At 37.0% G+C, this 21347-nt stretch overlaps 1 protein-coding gene across 2 annotated transcripts; it reads left to right on the top strand.

The window, feature by feature from the left end:
- The first annotated feature begins 3316 nt into the window (after positions 1 to 3316).
- IVD (isovaleryl-CoA-dehydrogenase) lies at positions 3317 to 20586 on the top strand. 2 transcript variants are annotated; one of them, XM_010255288.3, is made up of 15 exons: positions 3317 to 3928; positions 6467 to 6550; positions 6630 to 6687; positions 7579 to 7703; positions 7821 to 7865; positions 11460 to 11508; positions 11606 to 11715; positions 15495 to 15571; positions 16008 to 16058; positions 16148 to 16212; positions 17856 to 18010; positions 18103 to 18143; positions 18679 to 18733; positions 19893 to 19949; positions 20275 to 20586. In XM_010255288.3, exons 1-15 carry the CDS (start codon positions 3824 to 3826, stop codon positions 20419 to 20421), a joined length of 1224 nt encoding a protein of 407 aa, XP_010253590.1. In that variant the 5' UTR covers positions 3317 to 3823; the 3' UTR covers positions 20422 to 20586. The 2 variants fall into 2 exon arrangements, with proteins under 2 accessions (XP_010253590.1, XP_088753099.1); XM_088896973.1 differs by lacking the exon at positions 19893 to 19949.
- The last annotated feature ends 761 nt before the right edge of the window (positions 20587 to 21347 follow it).

Genomic DNA, 21347 nt, shown 5'->3' on the forward strand with positions numbered 1-21347 from the left:
AACCAAAGTGTTTTCCTTCATGGAAAATACATTGGTCATAATATTCTAATTGGCCATGAGATTTTTCACTTTATGAAAACATCAAATTGGATATGAATAAAGCATATGGCTGGGTATAGTATGACTTTGTGAGGAGAATCCTTGAAAAGATGGGGTTTGGGGCAAAGTGGGAAAGCTAGATTATGAAGTGTATAACTTTCGTGTCCTACCAAGTTCTGGTAAATGGTATCCCCCCATCAAAGATCAATTAATTGGGGTTAGAATGAATAGAGATTGTTCGACCATTTCTCATCCGATGATAGTAATATTTTCACAACTGCAAACTTGTAGGAAGGGAATAACATTATGGATTCAATTAATCTCTATGAGAGAGCATTGGGCTAACGGATGAATCTTGTCAAGCCTGAAATTATTTTTAGTTCTAACTTGCACCCTAAACTTCATAAAAAAAAATGGCTAGGAGTTTTCACCTCAAAAGAATGAAGAAACCTTTAATATATCTCGGCCTCCCCCTGATGTTGGAAGGTCATAGTGCACCCTATTTAACTTTTTACTATATAGGGTCCAAAGGAGGACCGATAAATGGAAGGATCTCTTTTCCCAAGCTAGAAAATAGGTGATGCTGAAGTCTATGGTCTTTGCCATTCTAACCCATTGTATGTCTTGTTTCTTTCTCCCAAAGAAGGTGTGATATGAGCTCAAGTTAACTAAAAAAATGATGGGGAGAGGTAAATGGAAAAAGAAAAACCCACATAATAAGTTGGGACCAAATTAATAAAAACAAGATGGATGGTAGTTTGGGTTTTTGTGACCCTCTAGCCTTTAATAAAGTTTTGTTAGCCAAAATGGTTGGAGATTTGTCTCTAAACCAAATAGTTTACGGGCTAGAGTTATGAAAGCAAATTATGTTAAAAACTAGAGTTTTATTAGTTCTCAGTCCCATTTAAGGGTCTTGGGGTTGGAAGAGCCTTCTAGTTGGTAGAAACACCCTCCTTGAAGGGACTTGTCCATGAATAGGGAATGGGGAGAAGGTTGATATTTGGAGCTCTCCATGGATTATGAGTCTTGAAGGTAAAAGGACTCATGGTCCTATGCCAAAAAACCCCAAGATAAAGAGAGTTAGAGACTTAACCTCTGACTTAGGGAATCAATGGAATGCCACCTTATTAAAGAGAACTTCCTCCCATAGATTGCCCAAAAGATCCTTAAAATGAACTTAGTGGGTAATAAATGGGAAGATAAGCTCTTTTGGCTTTCGGATTGTCATGGCATATTCTCTGTTAAATCTGCATACTAAAGAATCTTGAAGGAGTTAATCCTCATAATTAAAGGGGTAGGATTGTCAGGAGGCATATTTGGAAAACCATTTGTTTATTACATGTTCAACCAAATTAAATTATTTCTCTAGAGATGCTGTTTGAATGTTGTTCCAGTCAAAGAAATTTTGGTTAAGAGATATTAGAACTAAGGAGGAAGATGCAAGTATCCTTTTGCAAAGTTTGTCAATTATTAGGGCTAGGGGTGATCATGGGCTGAGTTAGGCCGGGCCTGGGTTGGGCTTTGCACTTATGATAAGGGTTATAGCCTAGGCCCTAGCTTGGACCCGGTCCAACTCAGGGTTCTAAGCCTAAAATATAAGCTCGAGCCAGGTCTACACGAGCTCAGGCCAGGCTGGGCCTAGGCCTATATCTTTCATATATAAAATATTATGTATAATTAATATTTTATATTAAGTGACATATAACATGCATATAAACTTATTTTACACATTACGTAATATAAAATATTATATACAATATAAATTTTACATGCCATATTATAATGTTTGTATATAAAATTTATAATATAATATAATATAACGTATATATATATGTATATATACATTATACATAAAATGCGTATGTTTAAATATATGCGGTTCGAGCTGGGCTTGAAGTATTAGGACTAAGCCTAGCCCTAAAATTTATGGACTTGATGCAGGCCAGGGCCTAAACACAAAACACAGGCCTAAGCCCAAAATTTCTAGGCCGGGCTGAAATGATCACCCCTAACTAGGGCCGAAATTAGGATATTTTATTGAGGGGCAAAAAGCTAGTAAACATAGGTAGGGGCAAAATCTTGGTGGGATTTAAATAGGTATTATGGAGATTTTCAAGGCATTGGGGGGGTGCATTGCTCCCCTTTGCCACCCCCTTTGTCTCTACCATATCGATCAGCAAATTGGCCTGCTCATGTGGCAACTAAAATGGGGTTGAATTATTTTGCTTGCCATCGGGTGGTTGGTTGAAGGAGGTGGTGCTTGAAGATGTGTGTTAATTGGTGTTTGGTTTTCGTATATTAATAAATTTTGTTTTCAATAACAAAAAAAGGGAAATTTTTTCGATTAGTACCTTGTATTTTGGGCCTAGTGCCACCGAGGTTCAAAATATCGATATAGGCCGGTGTATCAACCTGCATCGGTACTACTTTTTGTGTGTTTTTTCAAAACTGGTTCTTAGGGGGCGGTTTAAGGCCGGTCTATCCTCTAAGCCACTTGCTGACTGAAAACACCCCCTGTAGGGGCATATCGGGAAAGCTCCGATACGATACGTATTGGCCAATACTTGATGAAATTTTGATCATTGAGTACCACTTTGGTCCCCAAACTTAAAAATGCAACAATTCAGTACTTAAACTTTCAAAATGTGTCAATCCAGTATTTGCCATTAACCAGCCATTAAATGGCATTTGAAAAGGATACAAATGCTCATTTGAGTATTATCTAATTCTCTTTATCAACCGTCCAAATACTAACAAAAATGAACATTCCCAAATCCTTACATCTTCTATTCAAGAAAATTAGAATTACGTGTCAATGGACATTCTAGTAGAAGAAATAAGAATTTGGAATTATTAATATTTAGATAATTAATAAAAAAAATTAGATAACCTTTAATAAGAATATTTGTGTCTTTTTCAAATATTATGAACGGAAGTAATGGATTTACACATTTTGAAAGTTTGGGACCAAAGCCGCCTCCGCCCAAAGTACGTGTTACTAATCCGGAATTAAAAAAAAAAAAAAAAAACTACCATCTACCATTTTCGCATTTATTGATTCGTCTGTATGCATTGTAGTTGTAGACTTGTAGCTGGCACTAGTCCGCGTTGGACTCGATCTTTCGCACGAGGAGAGGACACGATAGTGTTAACAATTTGAAGTTTGAAAACAACACGTCTCATCCCAATTCCACCTCCGCGATGACTGACTAACTATTTCTCGGGGGATTATTGTTGACTCGTATCCATATCTTGATTTAATCAGTAATGGACAACATGTACACGTATTCATTTTTTTTTTTCGCTTTCCCCTTTCCCTTTACCCTCCCCAACCCCTGGTGGCAGCGAGATTTGATCCCAAGTATCTACTCCGACGAATCAGAAAACCTACCAACTGAGCCACCATCGGTTGGCACGTATTCATCTTTTTCCTGTTATCTGTTATGTAAGCAAGCCCAAATAAATGGAGATCATCGCAAAAAATAAAAAATCTTTCGGTCCACTAAACGAACGGATACCATACCAACGTCTGTCAGACCAAGGGAAACTGAAACTGAGCTAGGGGCCGTCTGATAATACCTGGAATGGCTGAACTGAATGACTACTTATTGCTTAAGCGGTTAAGCCCCAGGGCTTTTGATTACAGATGAAATAATAAGATCAATTGCCAGTACCTGTGTCCCTGTCTCTCAGTCTCAGTTTCGTCGCAAGACAAAAAAGGTGTGACTCTTCAGCTTTATTCTGTGTAGAGCTTACAATTCTCGTTGAATCGGAGAGCTTGGAGATGCAGAGGTTATGTGCAGTAAGGTCTCTTTCTGGTCTTCTCCGAAAGCGGAGACAACACGCTTGTTTTTCTACTTCTCTACTTTTCGACGATACCCAATTGCAGGTTTGGAATCTCTCTAATATCTACTTTTATGCTGTTAGAGTTTTTATACTTTTTTCTAATACATCCTGTTGCTCCAGATTCGGCGGTGTTTAAGTTTAGAAGATTAAATTAAATGAATGATGTTTGGTAGAAGCTCGCATTAAAGAGGTCATTTCAGGTTCTCTTGAAAATGAACTTCAGTTTTCCTAACGACTGAAAATGAATTCATTTTAACTGGTCACAACATGGGTTCAAAATGCTCTCTAAGACTAAAGCGAAATAATTTCTAATGCAGTGTTAAAACGTAATATCAATCTAAATTTGGTTTTGCTGCCTGCCACTTGGTGAGTTTGGAGTGGCTAAGACAAGATATTCCAATGAGATCTCAACCCTGAGATCACCCCTTCATTCTCTTTGTTCTAATTTTGGAGTCAATCTGTTAACTCATTAAAGATGGACTTTTGTTTCAGTAATACAAAGAATCCCTCAGTGCCTTCAAGGTCATCATAGTTGAACTCTACTTTTCATTTTATCATGAGTGATGATGTCAATCGTATTAAGTACAGATGAAAAAACTTTATAATATTGTATTCGATGAGACTTTGTTGGTGGAAGCAAGTTTTGAATGGAATATTTATGCATTTATTCAATTTCAATTCTTTATCTCTTAAGATCTCTGTGTTTTCTTATAACTTTTTTTCGTTCACTATGCCTTTTCAAATTTATTTATCCCTTTCTATTCCACTTATTCAACTAGTTTGTAATTTTGTATAGTTTCAATCTAAAATTTAGCAACGCGTTTTTACTTTAAATTGTCAACAGTTTACTTTAGAGTTAAAGCACTATACTATTTTCCAGAAGTTGAAATAATGAATGAAATGTGGATGAGCTATTTTCAGTAATTGTTAAACTGGGAGATTAATTGTAAGGGAAGTTATTAACTCAGAATATATGAGATATTCTGTCTAGTTTAAGGGAATACGAGTATTGGAACTTGAAGAACATTTATAAATGATGATTTTGGTCTGTCCTGGTTGATCAAGCCACTTAACAAGATAAAAAGAACAAAGAAAATACCAGATGAATAAAGGAAAAAAAATTCCTAACTGGTATATTATCATGGCCTAGGACACTTATGAGGGAATCACTGCTAGAGAACAAATGACAGGATGGAAAGCAATGCAGTTATTACATACTTCAAGAATCACATTATGTTCATATTTTTGTATGCATGTGTATGTCATGGAGTTTAAGCAGAAATGCATATAAGGGGCTCAAGAGGCATGTTATTTGCAAAATGGCACAATTTTTGTTGACAAGGCTAGATTACAGGTAATACAAATGGTAAAACTGGAATTCTGCAGGGATGCTTTAAGATATAAGGGCTTCAAATAGACCAAAGGGTTCGACTATGATTTGGAAAAGATATGATATCTGAATCATAAACGTGGGTGGGTTTTGATTGGTCAAAATATCTGACCAATCAACTAGAATCATAAACGTGGTAGCCAATCAGGTGTTATTCATCAAAATTCATGGGTGGGTTTTGATTGGTCAAAACTCTTCCAATACCATGTCTTTCCTGCATCATAGATTTTCCCTAGACCAAAATAGAACAAATAAATGCATTTTCAATAAAGAGATGAGTAGAAATGGAAAGTTAGTTAGATAAAAATGACAATTTATATTGTCTTAGTACTGTTATCTATAAAAAAGAGAGGTCATAGAAGATATTTCCTTAGAAATCAGAGCTTTAGAGCTCGGTTTATGAAGTGGTATGCTTCTAGAATGCTGTGAGATGATGAATGTGAAACATACAAGCAAATCATATGGGATGGTTATAAGGCTGACCATGCTTAGAACAATTTTAAGAAATGAGAGATTCATAAACTGAACATAACTGGGATGTGGGTGTCAAAATGGGCAAGTGGCAAGATTAGTTGGGGAAAAAATAAAGTGACTGCATCAAAGGAAACTGAGGGACGGTACTACTTGTATGAATAAGACAAGAGAAAGTCAGTTCAGATGGTTTAATAATGTGAGATGAAGAAAATTCATAAAAAAAATCATGAGAAATGAAGAAAGGTGCTGACACTAGTGAAGAGTGATTGGTTCAAGAGAAAGAACATGGATTCAGGTGACAGGAAAAGACTTGAAAATTTGTTCATTAACAGAAGATGTGCCAGATAGAATGGATGAATGGGAGGTATATGGCGGACAATAAGTTGTTGATGCAATAACGATGCTAGCCACAAGGCAATCAACACAAACAATGATGCTAATGAGAAGAATAATTTGCATTTTAATTAGAAAGTTCAGCCATGTTGAACTTGACTTTTGTAGTGGCATCTTAACTATAATGGAAAGTTTTCTTTGCTTGTCTTCTTGAAGGATTCCATGACTAAAGTTCAAAAGTTGTTCAAGATGTTTTTTTTTTTTTTTTTTAATTCTTTTTGTACTCCTACCTATAAATCAGTTAACATGAATTTCCCCTATTTTATAAGATTTTCCCCCAGTCTATGGTTGTCTTCTTATGGTTATCATTTGTGATGCTAACAGTTTAAAGAAAGTGTAGCACAATTTGCACAGGAGAATATTGCTCCACATGCATCAAAAGTGGACAGGACAAACCACTTTCCAGAGGTCTATCCAACAGCTCCTAAAGTAGTACTAGGATAGTTGCTTACTGTAGTTTATTGATTATGACATTTTCTTTTCTCAGGAGGTTAACTTGTGGAAACTTATGGGTGATTTTAATCTCCATGGAATTACTGCACCAGGTATAGATATGCAGAAATTTTCTTTTCTATACAAGTACTGTAGTTACCTTCAACATTATTGGTTACTTTATCATTTTTTCATGAAGTTGTTGTGCTTTTGACACCTTTTTAAATATGCTTGTTTTCTGTATATTGAGCATGCTTTTTTACTTAATCTTATTTTGGCATGGATGAAGCATTAACCAGCCAATGTTTGTAATCAGCCAAAAAGGTTTCTCAAAGGAGATAAAGTGCAAGGCAGACTGGCTAAGCTGGTAGTTTTATTTGAATAGCACAGTTTGAAATGTTTCAGACTTTCAGTGTAGAAATTACGAGGATTAGTGCTGGTAGATGCTGTCAATCAAAGTTGATGTTTAACACTCTACCCTTCTCCATTCAGTTGTGTTAGAGAACTTTGCTTGGCTCATGTTAAATGGATATTATTTCCTTTTCCTTGCCTCCTTCAACCTGCCGACCAATGTTACGAAAATTATAACAACTAATTTCCATTTTGTCAGTAGACAAATTTTCTTTATGTATGTTATTTTGGTTAGGGGCATTTCTTGGTCCAATGGTAAAACTTTGGTCTGACAAGTGTGAGAACACAGGTTTGAGTATGAGAGTGGCCACTTTCTCTGAAAAAATGGCCAAGGTTAGGTTTGTATCCTGTTCAGCCCTTCTGAGAGCCCAGATAGCCAGGAGCAACATTGGGCAATGGCCCTTTTGGGTTAATATTGGTTGACAATTAGAAGTTTATTTTCTTTTCTTCAGCTTCTGTATTGTGTAGGCTCTCTTTTCTTTTCTTTTCTCTTGGGTAAATTTTGACAGATAATTCCTTTAGAAGTTTATTTCATATTGACATGTCTCGGTGTTGCTTCCCTCCAAAATTAATTGATTTTTTTTTCCTTGTAGAGGAGTATGGGGGACTTGGTCTTGGTTATCTATACCATTGTATAGCAATGGAAGAAGTTAGTCGTGCTTCTGGATCTGTTGGCCTTTCTTATGGTGCCCACTCAAACCTTTGCATCAATCAGCTGGTAAATGGAAAAATTCCAATTTTGGATCATATATATATTTATTTATTTCACATATAAATCTTGAGTAACAAATTTTTTTGAACAGTTTCAAGTAGTATAACGTCAATGATTTTGTAGGTCAGGAATGCAAGCCCTGCTCAGAAGCAGAAGTATCTACCTAAGGTTTCGTTTATTTATTTATTTATTTTTAGGCATGCCTACGGTTTTACTTGTACTTCCTTATTTTTATATGTTGATACTGTTGCTAGGCCTGACTACAAACGACATGCATTGGCTGACTTCATAACTTAGCAACACCAAATCTAAAACCAACAATTCTGTTACTTAGCTGGTGTTTTTCATTTGTGTTTAAAGAGGGTTAAATGAATTATGCTAGTCTTTCCTTTTCTCTTTTGTATATCATGCATATTTCAGTTGATGGTCCTTGGTAAATTTAAGGGATTGAATTGTGTTTTGGTCAGGTAAAGTTGTGCAACCATTTAATGCAACCTGATTTACATACTGTCTGTTACTTGTGAGATTCTTGTTCATCCTTCTAATTTTTGACCTGCCAATGGGTTCTTACTTCTCACATCATCCAATTACCATCTATGTTCCTTGTGGTCATGGCTAGCAGCCTAATTCTTGAATACCAGCCTCATGCGTAGGTGAGGCAAGTTAGAGAGAATAGCCAAGTTCCAGAGATCTCCATGCAGCAACTATGGATGGAAAGAGATGCAGGAAGGAGGGAGTGAAAAATGGAGGGACACCCTTGCACCCCAGTAGGAAAATAGCTTCCGCTTGTCCTCTTCACTTATTCTGAAACTCTGAGGAGTCTATTCTCTTTTGGTACTTAAAAAATCTTCAAAATATGCCTAGAGGCCTAGGCTGTACATTGAGAACTGAACAACCATTGTTCTGTAAAATAAATACAGAATCAGAGAGTTACAAGTCCATGTGTTTTCAACAAAATTTTGCCTTCACAATTACATATTGAATTTTTCATTTTTTTTGTTCATGAAATTTTGAACCTGTAGACCCACCTAAAAAGTTCAACTTATCAGTACTGTTGTATTGTTTTTCTAAATTCATTGTTGAATTTCTCTTTCTGACAAGATCTATGCATTTACCGAGCTCAGTCTATTTAATTTTACCATTTTCTATTGACTTCAGATGTACAAAACTAAGAACACTGTATCCAAGGCTTTGTTTCCTGAATTTGTTGCCTTTCAGAATGAAGGAATTAAATTGATTTTATTGTTGGTTGAGAGATTTCAACAAGCTATCATAGTAAACTGTCATTTTATTGCACCATGAGTTAGAAGTATCAAGACATATGCTTCTTAGGATACATTCATAGTTTTCAAGGCGCCAAGGCGAGGCTAGGCGACAGGGGGGTGCCTTGTTGCCTAGCCGCCTAGGCAATGGATAATTTTTTTTTTTAAATTTAAAAACATAGATCCTAGGGTAGTTCCCCAAGTACCATAACCATATTTCCTTAATAGTTATTAATACTTTTCATAAGAAAACTATAAAGTTCATGTTTAAGTATAGAAAATCAACATATTCGTGAGAAGAAAAAGAAGAAAAAAAAAAGAAATTTGAAAAAAATATAGGGGCTGAACCCTTATTTTTCTTATAGGAAAAGAAGAAAAGAAAAAGTAGAAGAAAAGAAGAAAATTCGTTGATTAGACAAAATTTTATGTTCTACCTTACTTATTGGTTTGGATTTTGAAGTCTTTGAGGGTTCAATATAGCATAAACCTAACAAATCAGAAAATAATAAAAAGAAATTAGTATATAAGCACACAAAATGAATATTTTAGTTTAATAATGTCTATTTTATAATTATAATCTCAAAAAATACAGAATAAAAAGTATTTTATAATCGAAAGTACAAAACTGCTTGGTGATTAGGCGAGGCAAGCCTCCAAGGGCGCTTTGTCGCCTAGGTGTCGCCTTGACAACTATGAATGCATTTTTGTTCTTTATTGGGTATAAATTAATCTAACACATGGGAACCATTGTTGGGGATCCACTTTGACTGAAAGGATGTTCTAGATATATGATGTATGATGTACTTGAATCCTGTTGAGTCATTAAAACAACATTTTGATTTCTATAGTATTGATCATCGAACCTTGATGATTACAAAAGTTTTTATAGAGAGGAGCACCTTATTATTATAGGTGTTATTGCTGTATTGCACCTTATCTTATGTCTAGTTGGGTTGAATTAAAAGCCTACATAATGCAGGCTTCATAATAAGACAATAGGGCAATTATTTAGGTCTTTATGATACCATTTAAATTAGACATGGGACCACAAATTAAAGAAATTAAGTGGGTTAAGTTAAAGGCCCATCTACTCCACTTAAGTTTGGGATGGGTAGGTCTGTCAATGATACCTGAAAATTCGAGGCCAGATCTGATTAAAATCTGGATCCGATTATATTATAATATTTATTAATTTTAATATATACATTTTATATAATTATATTTAAAATTATAAAAATATATTCTATATGAATTTATACATATAATCAATTTAGTATGTTATATTTAAAATAAATAATTTTTTAATTTTTCTGGTATTTTAGAAAATTTATAGCGGAGTCAGATTAAATAAAAGACTTAATCGAGCTTTAATTGAACAAAGTTCAGGCTTGATTTCTATTAGGCTCTATTTGAGTTTGATGCTGATCGAGTTCAAATCTCTCTCTCTCTCTCTCTATCTATCTATATATATATATATAATTTTTCAACTGAGCTGAACTCAAACTTATTGAATATTTAGTCGAGCTGAACATGAACAGGAAAATGGAGTTCAAATTAAACTCGAACTTGAATATAGGTGTATCTTAGTTCAACCAAGCCAAGACATGCTGAAGATTTTTTTTTTCTTTTTTCTTTTTTGAAAGTAGAAGGCAAAGTATTTCAATAAGATCAAAGAGCCATAATACAATGAAGCCTCTGTACAATGAGAAGCTGTACAGAGGGAATCAGCTTGCCAAAACAGCCACCCATCAAAAAACAAAAACTATAAATTCCTTACAAAAAGGAAATCTGAATCAAAAAGGAAGAAATATGTCTATTTTTGAATAAAGAAGGGTGGATTGCCAACCAAGACATCCCAGGCCAGGTAACTAGAACCTCCTTTCAAGTTTCAACTGGGTTCTGAGATTAGCAAACAGTTTGGCTGGTACAATGGCCAAACAAGTTGTAAATAGAGCCCAACTCTTTTGGAAATTGTACCACAATGATTGATGTAATTGATAGAAATTAGGGTTAGGTAGAACACACCAGCCTAACTTACTCTGGGAATACAACTCACTTGTGTATATTCTATTCTTTATTCCACAATCAATAAATTTTGAATGTTAACACTAAAAAAATGATTTCAGTCTCTATTCCTGGTTAATTATCTGAATATCCAAACAATATTGATCAATCATATGATTACAATAATCTAATTGGATGAAGATCACAATTGGAGGCCTTCCATTTGGATCCAATCTAGTGTTGGCTGGCCAAAAAATATATGCCATGTCCTCCTTATAATTTTCTCTTAGAAGCTAATATCATCAGCTGTTATGGTAGAATATTGAACAAGAATGAATACCATGTATGTTATTTGCATCCTACCAAGTAGTGTGGAAATTTCTAATTTTTATGAGTATTACATTTTCCTTTTGTCATATCATTGTAGGCATTCATATTTATCTTCCTCTTATAGTGCTTTTCTGCATACTAACTATATAATTACATCTCTTTAAAGCTTATTAGCGGGGAACATGTAGGAGCTTTGGCAATGAGTGAACCCAATGGTAACTGTTGTGGATTATTGAGCTTTTCTTATACTGTGGATTTGATGATAAAGACACTATTTTAACTCTTATATGGTCTTGCTTTATATATGATCAGCTGGTTCTGATGTTGTTAGCATGAAATGCAAGGCTGATCGGGTTGATGGTGGTTATATTTTAAATGGTAACAAGATGTGGTGTACCAATGGTCCAATTGCTCAAACTTTGGTATTCTCCTAGAATCTCTAGCATTGTGTATTCATATATCTAGCAATACCTATTTCTCATTTTATATAAGATCTAAATATTGGTATCACTTTTTCTTCTGCCTTCATGAAAGTTATGATCATGTTTAACTTTTGAAACCTATACTTAAATTGTATTTTGTTTTGCACTAGTGCTTCATAGTATTTCAATTTGATGTTAATATCCCCTATTTTTTGATTCATTGAGAGGAAAACTAGAATTTAACAATACAATATAATCTGCAAAAGGATGAGTAAACAACTAAAGGAATCCATAACTTTGAATTTATTCATGTTTGTTGTAGAACTTGCCTAGTTAAGCTGACAAAAAAAACTTGCCTAGTTAATTGCTTTCAGACTGAACTGGACCTGATGGTTGGAACTACCGTGAACATCAACCAGTTGCATGAAGTTTCTGGCCAATCCCTGAACATTTCTAGACAAAAGAAAATCTTATGCACTTATATGAACATTCAGTCAAGCCATGTCAATGGTTTGCAAAACCCAGACACTTCCATCCTTTTTAATACTATTGCTGCCAAGGATGGGGCCGAGGGCAACATGGTAACTTTGCTTATGTTCGAGGCCGATGAGTCCAACCTAAGAGCAGGGAAGAGAGCACACGTCAGAGGCCCTGAGTGTTATCCCAAGGGTGGAGACTCCGACGGTCAAGTTAGTCAGGTGCTTAAGGAGGGGTCGGACTAGGCTTGAGACAAGGGCTCCTTAAGAGCTCAAACGAGGCCTTTCGAGAGTAGAAATGCAAGAGAGCAAGAGTGAGCAAGATGGATTTACCTTGAGCTAGGCACCCCCTTTTATACTTGACCTTGTCATGGAGTGGTTGGAGGCAGTTAGAGATGGACGACCAGGATCTCAACCGGCCAATGCCACATGGCGCAATCCAGGGCCTTGCCATGTGCGCCTAACCGCCTACATCACTTCCCCCCCACTCTCGAGGTCGACCAGGTTGCTGAGCAGAGACCTCGACCTCAACCGAAGAGAGTAGTACATAGCTTCGTGGAGGCATCGGATGGCGTGTTGGGCAAAGGCCTTGGCTTTGATCGAAGAGAGCGTCATATGGCGCGGAGGCGTTGGCCTCGACTACTGAGAGTTCTTCTTAGTAACCCTGTGGCGATTGCTTCCTTGTTGACTTCTCGCCTCTTTGTAGGATCATGGTGGGCCAAGAGCGCGGGACCGTTCCCGATACAAGTGTGAGGCATCCGCGTTCGTCGGTCATGCTTTGTACGAGTGTCACCATGGATCTGTACACGGGACGGGCGTTCGCGTCGATCGGTTGTGGCTGTGTGCGAAACGGGTGGTGGGTCTCCCAATTTGGGTTGCTCCTGACCCGGAGTTGGCGGGTGGACAGGTTTGTCTTTTCGGCGTCGTTTCGTCTTCCCGAGGTTGATGCCATGTGGCACGCGTTGGTTCGGGCTGTTAGGTCGGCGGCTCTACAACCGCTGGATCAAAGTGATCAGAGCCGTACATTTTTCTTTAACTAAGGTTGCTGGTTGAGGCGGTTCCCCACCATTTTCTCGCTTCTGCTTGTGATCCCAAAGACCTCGACCACCAACCAGTCAATCCCTTAGTCTTCTTCCTCAAACTCGGTCACTAGGTAAAGAACTTCTCCTCGAACCATGTCGTATTTAGACTCCAGACCTGAGTGTTACGATCTTCCTGACCTGATTGACACCAACAGTCCTTCCACCTCGTCCAGTAGTGAGAGGACTGGCATTGAATCCGAGAGCTCCCCTTGGGTGCCTGGAGTCCAGGTACTGAGGGAGAGGACCACCCCTAGAGGCGCCAAGTGTGACTGACGGGGTAGGGAGTCTCCCGATGAAAGTACCGGCTCCACAAGGCCGAGGGGCGATGTCGCATGGAATGCCTTAGCGCATCTTGAAGTGGTGGAGCCGAAGGAAGCCGAGGACCCTACTCCTGAGGAGCTAGCCGAGGCCAAAGGCCGAGGCGTGACGTTGATGCGTTGCCCACGCTCCGATCTGGACAGTGAGCTCAGAAAGGCTCCGAGCTTACATCGACTAGTTCAAGCGGGAAGAGCTCGAAGTCAGAGACCTCGACCCCTCGGTATCCATGCACGCATGTCAACGGCCTTCGGTCCGGACCCCTCAAATGGTCCATCTCCAAGACACCGCCCAAGAACAAGGCCGAGTTCTTGAAGAAGGCACAGAAGTACATTGCTGTTGAAGAAGCTGAGGCCAGTGTGCGCCTCCATGAGCCAGAGGTTGACCCCAACCTAGGGTCGCTAAGAAGAAGAGGAAGGAAAGAGAAGACTGCGGCCACGACAACACCAACAAAGACAATGAAAAGAAGCCGCCGGCCCCTTCCTTCGACAAATATACACTTCTGAACTCCTCCCAAACACATATACTGATGCAAGTTGGGAAGAGAGCATACGTCAAAGGCCCCGGGTGTTATCCTAGGGGCGGAGATTCCGATGGTCAAGTTAGTCAGATGCTTAAGGAGGGGCTAAACTAGGCTTGAGACGAGGGCTCAGGGCTAGTCCTTAAGAGCTCAGATGAGGTCTCTCGAGAGTAGGAATGCAAGAGAGCAAGAGTGAGCAAGATGGATTTACCTTGAGTTGGGCACCCCCTTTTATACTTGAACTTTCCATAGCGTGGTTGGAGGCAGTTAGAGATGGACGACTAGGATCTCATCCAGCTGATGCCATGTGGCGCAATCTGGGGCCTTGCCATGTGCGCCTACATCAAATACCTTACTTTTCTTATTTCAAATGGTAACAAGATCAAGGAGATTTTATAGAAACAGCAAATGGAATTATTATCTCTATCATCCAATCTACCAAGGATGAGTAGACAAAGACCAAAAAGACGCCTTTCATAAGAGAAAGTAAGGCATCAACATGTACAAGTACACATGGCAAGTCTCCTCAATAGGAGAAGACAATCTGGCCATAAACATGCAAGATCTCAGGTGAGCTACTCCAGTAGGTGAAGGATTTTGTAGAAATGTATTTTTCCCCCATAACTTATTTGCCACTGTTGGAACTGAAATTTGCAACTTCACCAACCTATTAACCTTTTGGTATAAATTGATGACTGGGTATTTTAAACTAACAAACGGTAAATCTTAATTGAGTAACTTTTTGCACCTTAACTTTATTTCTTTATGCATACTTCAAATATTCTTTCTCATTTTAATTTATGTTTCTGATAAAAATAATGATAAAAAAATGTTTTAGGCCATAGCTGATGTCTGAATAATGGTGTGCTTCTGCCTTCCTCTTGTATTTTCCAATCTGCCTGATCTCATGAAGTTTTGATAAACCTTAGGCTAAAATCCCATTTCTAGAATCCTCCCCTTGTGGCCAGAGAAAAAGAAAAAGAAAAGCTTGCTGGCCAGTGACAGCGAGCTGTATAGTTAGTAGTTACTTTGAGAGTAAGCTGTTTTCTTCTTCCTCTTCATAACCTGTACAGTTATTGCTGCCTTTTATTTTATTATCTGAATTGCCAAGCGTTTTTTTTTTTTTTTTTAATTTCTCTACTCCAAATGTTTTCAATGTTTTTGTGTAACAACATATCAAATATTTCCCTGAAGTAATCAGTAAAGGATGTTTTCCCTTGTGGGGCTCAACATGGTAGCTTAGTTGACATATGGCAAAGAAACTATATGTTTGAGTCAAGTTTACCAACAAAAAGGAAGTCTTCTTTAGTTTGCTCTCTGATGATATATCTGTTATTATTTTTTTTTCTTCCTTTTATTTGTCACTGATATGGTGAATTGGATCAGGTTGTTTATGCAAAAACAGACATTACAGCTGGTTCAAAAGGAATCACAGCATTTATTATCGAGAAGGGAATGCCAGGGTACTTGTACTACATAAAACCTGGTTTACTAATTCTGGTTGAACTCTAAAACCTAAGAACTAAAAATTGTGTTGGGTTCTGACTCATCTCCACTAAAAATTAGGTTGATATGACAAGTCCAGTGTGTCATGGGCACATCATATTTTTCTCTTTCACTTAAAACAAGGACAGTATGGAACATAAGTGAAATACATGAGAAATTGTCTGTTTTTAGGTGTATGTGCAGACACATGAAAGTTATGTTATTGTTATCAATGCAAGCATGCATGGGCAAACACTATAGTAGCAAAAAAGCACATGCACGTAGAAATATAAATGAAGAAAAATCAGTACAAAGCATATTTGCAGAGAGAAATATTTGAAAATAGTAAAATAAATGGAAAAACAACCCAAGGGGATTTTCTGAATGTTTGTTATTTGGTGTAATATTTTGCAGCTTCAGTACTGCCCAGAAATTAGACAAACTTGGGATGCGAGGAAGTGATACGTATGTCCACAGTGCTCATATGTGATTACCTGTTTCTATTTGTTTGTTAGCATTAGCAGCAGGTTTTTATATACTCAACAATGATGCAGATGCGAGCTCGTTTTTGAGAATTGTTTTGTTCCTGAAGAAAATGTTCTTGGGCAGGAAGGGAAAGGTATTGGCATCATTGAGACCTCCAATCTGTCATTAGAAAAGCTCATTCATACTGAAAGAAGAGAAGTACTTTTAGCAAGTGAATGAAAAATACTACATGAATAGAACCTGATTTATCCTAGCATTCAGATGCTGAGTTAGATCTACCAAATAATTGCTGTTTATTTCAAATATCAGAATTGTTTCCTCATATTGGCACATTGCCAATGATCTTGGCCTCTTTCTCTTTCTATGTTTCTTTTTCTTTCTGGAAGAAAGCAGCTGATTTTGTTCATAAAAGAGAAAGCAAACGGATGTACACATTTTACAAAATATAATGCAGCCCCATCCTCAGAAAATAAAAAATTAGAAAAGGATAGAGCTGTTACTATACAGGAAAAGAAAGTAACAAGTAAAAATAAAACAGCTTTCCATATGAAAGACTATAAAGGATAGGATCAGGAATAAAGCCATCTGTAGAAACCTAGGAGTAGCTCCAATAAGTGATAAAATGAGAGAGAGAGAGAGAGAGAGAGAGAGAGTAGGCTAAGATGGTTTAGTCACGTTCATAGAAGACTACCAACAGCTCAGTTAGAAGAAGTGATTTGTTATGAGTGGAAGGGGCTATAAGAGCTAGGGGTAGATCAAAAAGGACATGGGTAAAAGTAGTAAGAAATGATTTAAGCACTAATAGTGTAACAGTGGATATGGTTTTAAATAGAACTGATTGGCGAAACAGGATTCATGTAACTGACCCCATAAAGTTGGGATAAGGCATGAATGATGATGATGATGATAATGAAAACAACTTTCCATACCCTTCCTATGTAGGTCATCAACCATGATATTTTGTTCCTCTGGGATCCACCTTCAGAGAGATGGGAATGAGCTAAAATGGTCTCTAATCTTATTAAGGTAGTGTATCAATCTCTGCAGGCCTGAACATTCTCTTTTAGCCCATTCGATCACATCAACTGAGATGCCAAAAACTAAAAGCATGGGAGGCTGCATTGTTTTTGCATTCCTTGAAGCAGTAAATAGCTGAATGGGGGAGCCATTTGGATATTTAAATAGTCCTCCAACTCCAGCAGGACCAGGATTACATAGAGAGTTGCCATCAAAGTGATACGTGGCTTGATCTTGTGGGATAGACACAGGAGCCACTTGTTGTCTTGTTCCAGTAACTGTTCAACCAAAATTATTTGGTTCTACTAAATCCATATTTTGAGATAATATTTTCTTGTTATTTTTTTTTGTTTGAAAAGGATTCATAGTTTTCTGATCAAAATCCTCTTAAATTTGTTGGTTATCAAAAATATCCACCTATATGTGTACCTGTTGAATTGGCATGAATCTCCACTTGTGCAAATTAACAGTTTTATAGCAATATTGCATGTAAAATGGAGATTAGGTGGCTTAAGCCAGGCTATTTGTAACAGGGAAATTTGGCATATTGTACATACTGATTCTTTCAGTTTTAATAAAAATTACAGTTATCCATCAAAAAAGCATATTACATGTCACATGACACCCTACAGGTTTATAAGGGCTCACCTCCCCCTCCCCCTCTCTAGGATTTATGATTTTTCTACCAAACTCTGGGGATTGTGTGAGCTTTTATTAAATATCATATAGTTCTTATGCAACAATTATTCTTTTCTTCAGGGGTCTATGTCATGATGTCGGGGCTAGATTTGGAGAGGCTTGTTTTGGCAGGTGGACCTGTCGGTCTTATGCAGGCATGCCTTGATGTTGTTCTTCCATATGTTCGCCAGCGTGAGCAATTTGGCCATCCAATTGGGGAGTTTCAGTTAATACAGGTTGACATCTAAACTCTAGTATTGCTGATGCCTTGTATAGGAATCAGTATTTGACTTGTGACTAAAGACTGTTGATTGACACTAAAATACAGGGTAAAATTGCTGACATGTATACTTCGTTACAATCTTCAAGGTAAGGTTTCTTATCTAACAATTTATGATTGTTATTTTTATACTTCTGTCTCAGTTTTCTTTTTTTTCTTTTTGATCAATAACGGTGAATTGAATTAAGCTTATGAAAATTACAAAGCAAGGTAGCTAAACAATCTTAACTCCCGAGTACAACCAGTGAACACCAAAAGTAAAGCAATTACAACACAGCCCAAAAGATAGAGTTTCTGTTCACCCCTTGCCTAGCTAGACCATCTGCCAATGAGTTTGCACTTCTCTTTACCCATGTGCATTGAATTTCAATGTCCTTAGTCCGCCGCTTAATTTTTCTCTTTTCATTGCTGTAATTCCAGAGCCTAGAGTTATCCTCTTTTAGTCAGTTCACCACAACTTCAGAATCTCCTTCTATGATCAACTTATTAATATGCATGTTTTCATCCCCTTGTCTAGGAAGTGATGACCTTTCATTGTACTATTTTTTTCTTTTTTTATTAATAAAATATTGCAAATAAAAAAGGAATAATCCTTTTTTTCCTGCCTGCACTTTTATATTTCAGATCTTTCGTATATTCTGTAGCAAGGGACTGTGACAATGGGAAAATCGACAGAAAGGTGCTTTAGATATCCTTATTCCCAATTTTTCTCTCATGCCTTGATGATTTCTGAAGCTCTAGTTTTTATATATTTGGTTTTTGTCAAAAGAAAATGAGAAGCATTCAGAAACTGTTAATCATTGTTTTAAAAATTGTAATCATATTGTAAATTGCAGAGAATGTTGAATTGAGCCAAATCGTGAATCATGAACTTTAGGATTTTATGTTTTTAAAAAATTGTCCAAAGAATTAAATATATATACTAAAGGTGTAAATATACAACACAAAATGATTTTACTGCACTTTAAAATCACATCCACCAGAAGTAATTACTACAATGAAATTTATCACTTGGCACTATTAGTATAATATGATATTATAACATTGACGTTAAAGTTGATTAACTCACACATAATGAATCTTTAACATATCCACAATGAAAAAAATGAAAAATAAAAAATTAAAGTGTTTAAGTAGGTTTTAAATAAACCAAATGTGCCTTATTCTAGTAAGGGTTTTGTAGCACAAAAGCCTCATCAGTTATAAAAATAAACAAATGACAAATTACCAAATTAAGTCATAAACTCATGATAACCTGATTGTTTCTAATTTTATGAATCAGATAAATTGTAAATTCAAGAAGAAAAAACAAAAGATATTTACAGAAAAAGATTTATTCAGAAGATGTAAATAAAACCCTTGGGATTCATGCTTTGGATGTTGAATCATGTTAAGCTGTAAGGTTAATGCAAATAGTCAATTTAATAGATTTCTGTAATCTTTACCAACTTGAGCACAATAATTGCAACTTCTGGTACATCCCTTTTTTGTTTGGGGGTGGATGGGAGAATGGTCAGATGGATATGATTGTCCATTTCTGCAAAATTTCCATTGGATGGAGATTTTTACTAATATGAGTGGGTTCAAACTTTTACACAGATCACCAAGGTGGGATCTGCGGAATGGTTAATCTCCCCCTTGTGCACAATTGTACTGTTTGTAGACTATTCTTTCCAATCAGTAGTCAATACCATGAGTTGATTCATTTTCTCTTCTCATCTTCATAATGCAATAATGCCTCACTGAAATAAAAAGCATGTCTAGATTCCTTGTCACATTTGTGCATTTTCACAGAATGATCAAATTAATATGACCAGTATGAAAAAACAAATTTTCAGGATTGTGCAGGAGTTATACTCTTTGCTGCTGAAACAGCCACACAAGTTGCTTTACAGGTGAAATAACAGAACATATATCACTCTCGTTGGTGCATGATTTTACTTATTCTTAATAAATTACTCCCTTTGATATCTTGAATGCTATTTGGTCCTTGCATTTTCCATCGTCTCCCTTGCCTTTGCGGTAGGACATTCATCTTATATACCAATATCCCTATCTCATAGATTGCTTAGATCAGCCAGAATACGATTCCTCCACATGGTAAAAGTAGGTGGAATCATCAATGAGCTTTCCTGATTGACCCAATTAGGAAATCTTAAACTATTACTAGTAGCAAACGTTTCAATTATAATATCTTAATTTTTTATGTTAATATGGCAGGCTATCCAGTGTCTAGGTGGAAATGGATATGTGAACGAGTACCCAACCGGTCGTCTTCTACGAGATGCTAAACTATTTGAGATTGGAGCAGGGACTAGTGAGATCAGAAGAATGATTATCGGTCGTGAGCTCTTCAAAGATGATTGAAGTGGCACGCTTTCACTAAGATTTGCTCAGTGGGTTAGCCAGCTCCTTCTAATGTCTTGGCTCAACATCATTGCTCGACAACTTCCCAATTGTTCCTCGCTGTATTCTGACCAGATTCTTCCCACAAAAAATTATAAATAAAAATAGGGCAAAATTTCTGATGCATTCTTTGGAAATTGTATCAACTATCAACATAACTAAAATTTTGATATAATATGCCATAAAACTATCAAAGTACACCATAATTGGGCTCTAAAAATAGATAATAAAATAAATACCAGAGTTTGGGGGACAAACAATAAAATTGAGTCCGCGTTCTGTGCATCCGTTGGTGCACTGGACACGTGAATCCGCCAATCACAGGCGACCACGTTGGCATTTCGAAAAAAACACCTACTTTAATGGGTGTTCAGCCGTTAGTTGAACAAACCCGGTTCAACCACCCACAAAAAGATAAAACTCAAAAGGAGGGCTTCTTTCCAGTGTAATATCTTTCGAACTCTCCCCTTCCCATCTCTTGTCCTCATCTAACCCGAGCATCTCGCCGGCCACTCACCACACACCGGCATCCTTGACTGTGGAATGGTGGCAAGAAATCTAGCATTTTGGCAAACAATTCATTTAATAGTTTTGTTCCGATGGAGATTGAAAAGTGCAGCTTGTTAAGCGTTCTTTATCTAGAAGGGAATCGCTTTTCCGGTGAAGTTCCTTCATAGAGAGTTAAGGGATCCGAAGATGTTATCTCTTGGAGGAAATTTCTTCTCTAGCCAGATTATCTGTATGAGTTGGAAATACTGAATCTAAGGCAAAACAACCTGACTGGCAGTGTGTCGAAAGAGCTAATGCGGTTGAGCAATTTGACTACTTTGAATCTCAATGGCAACAGATTTAATGATGAAATTCCTTCGAGTGTAGACAACTTACGA

Source organism: Nelumbo nucifera, chromosome 2, assembly GCF_055504915.1.
Source record: "Nelumbo nucifera cultivar China Antique chromosome 2, China Antique-T2T, whole genome shotgun sequence".
Lineage (NCBI taxonomy): Eukaryota > Viridiplantae > Streptophyta > Magnoliopsida > Proteales > Nelumbonaceae > Nelumbo > Nelumbo nucifera.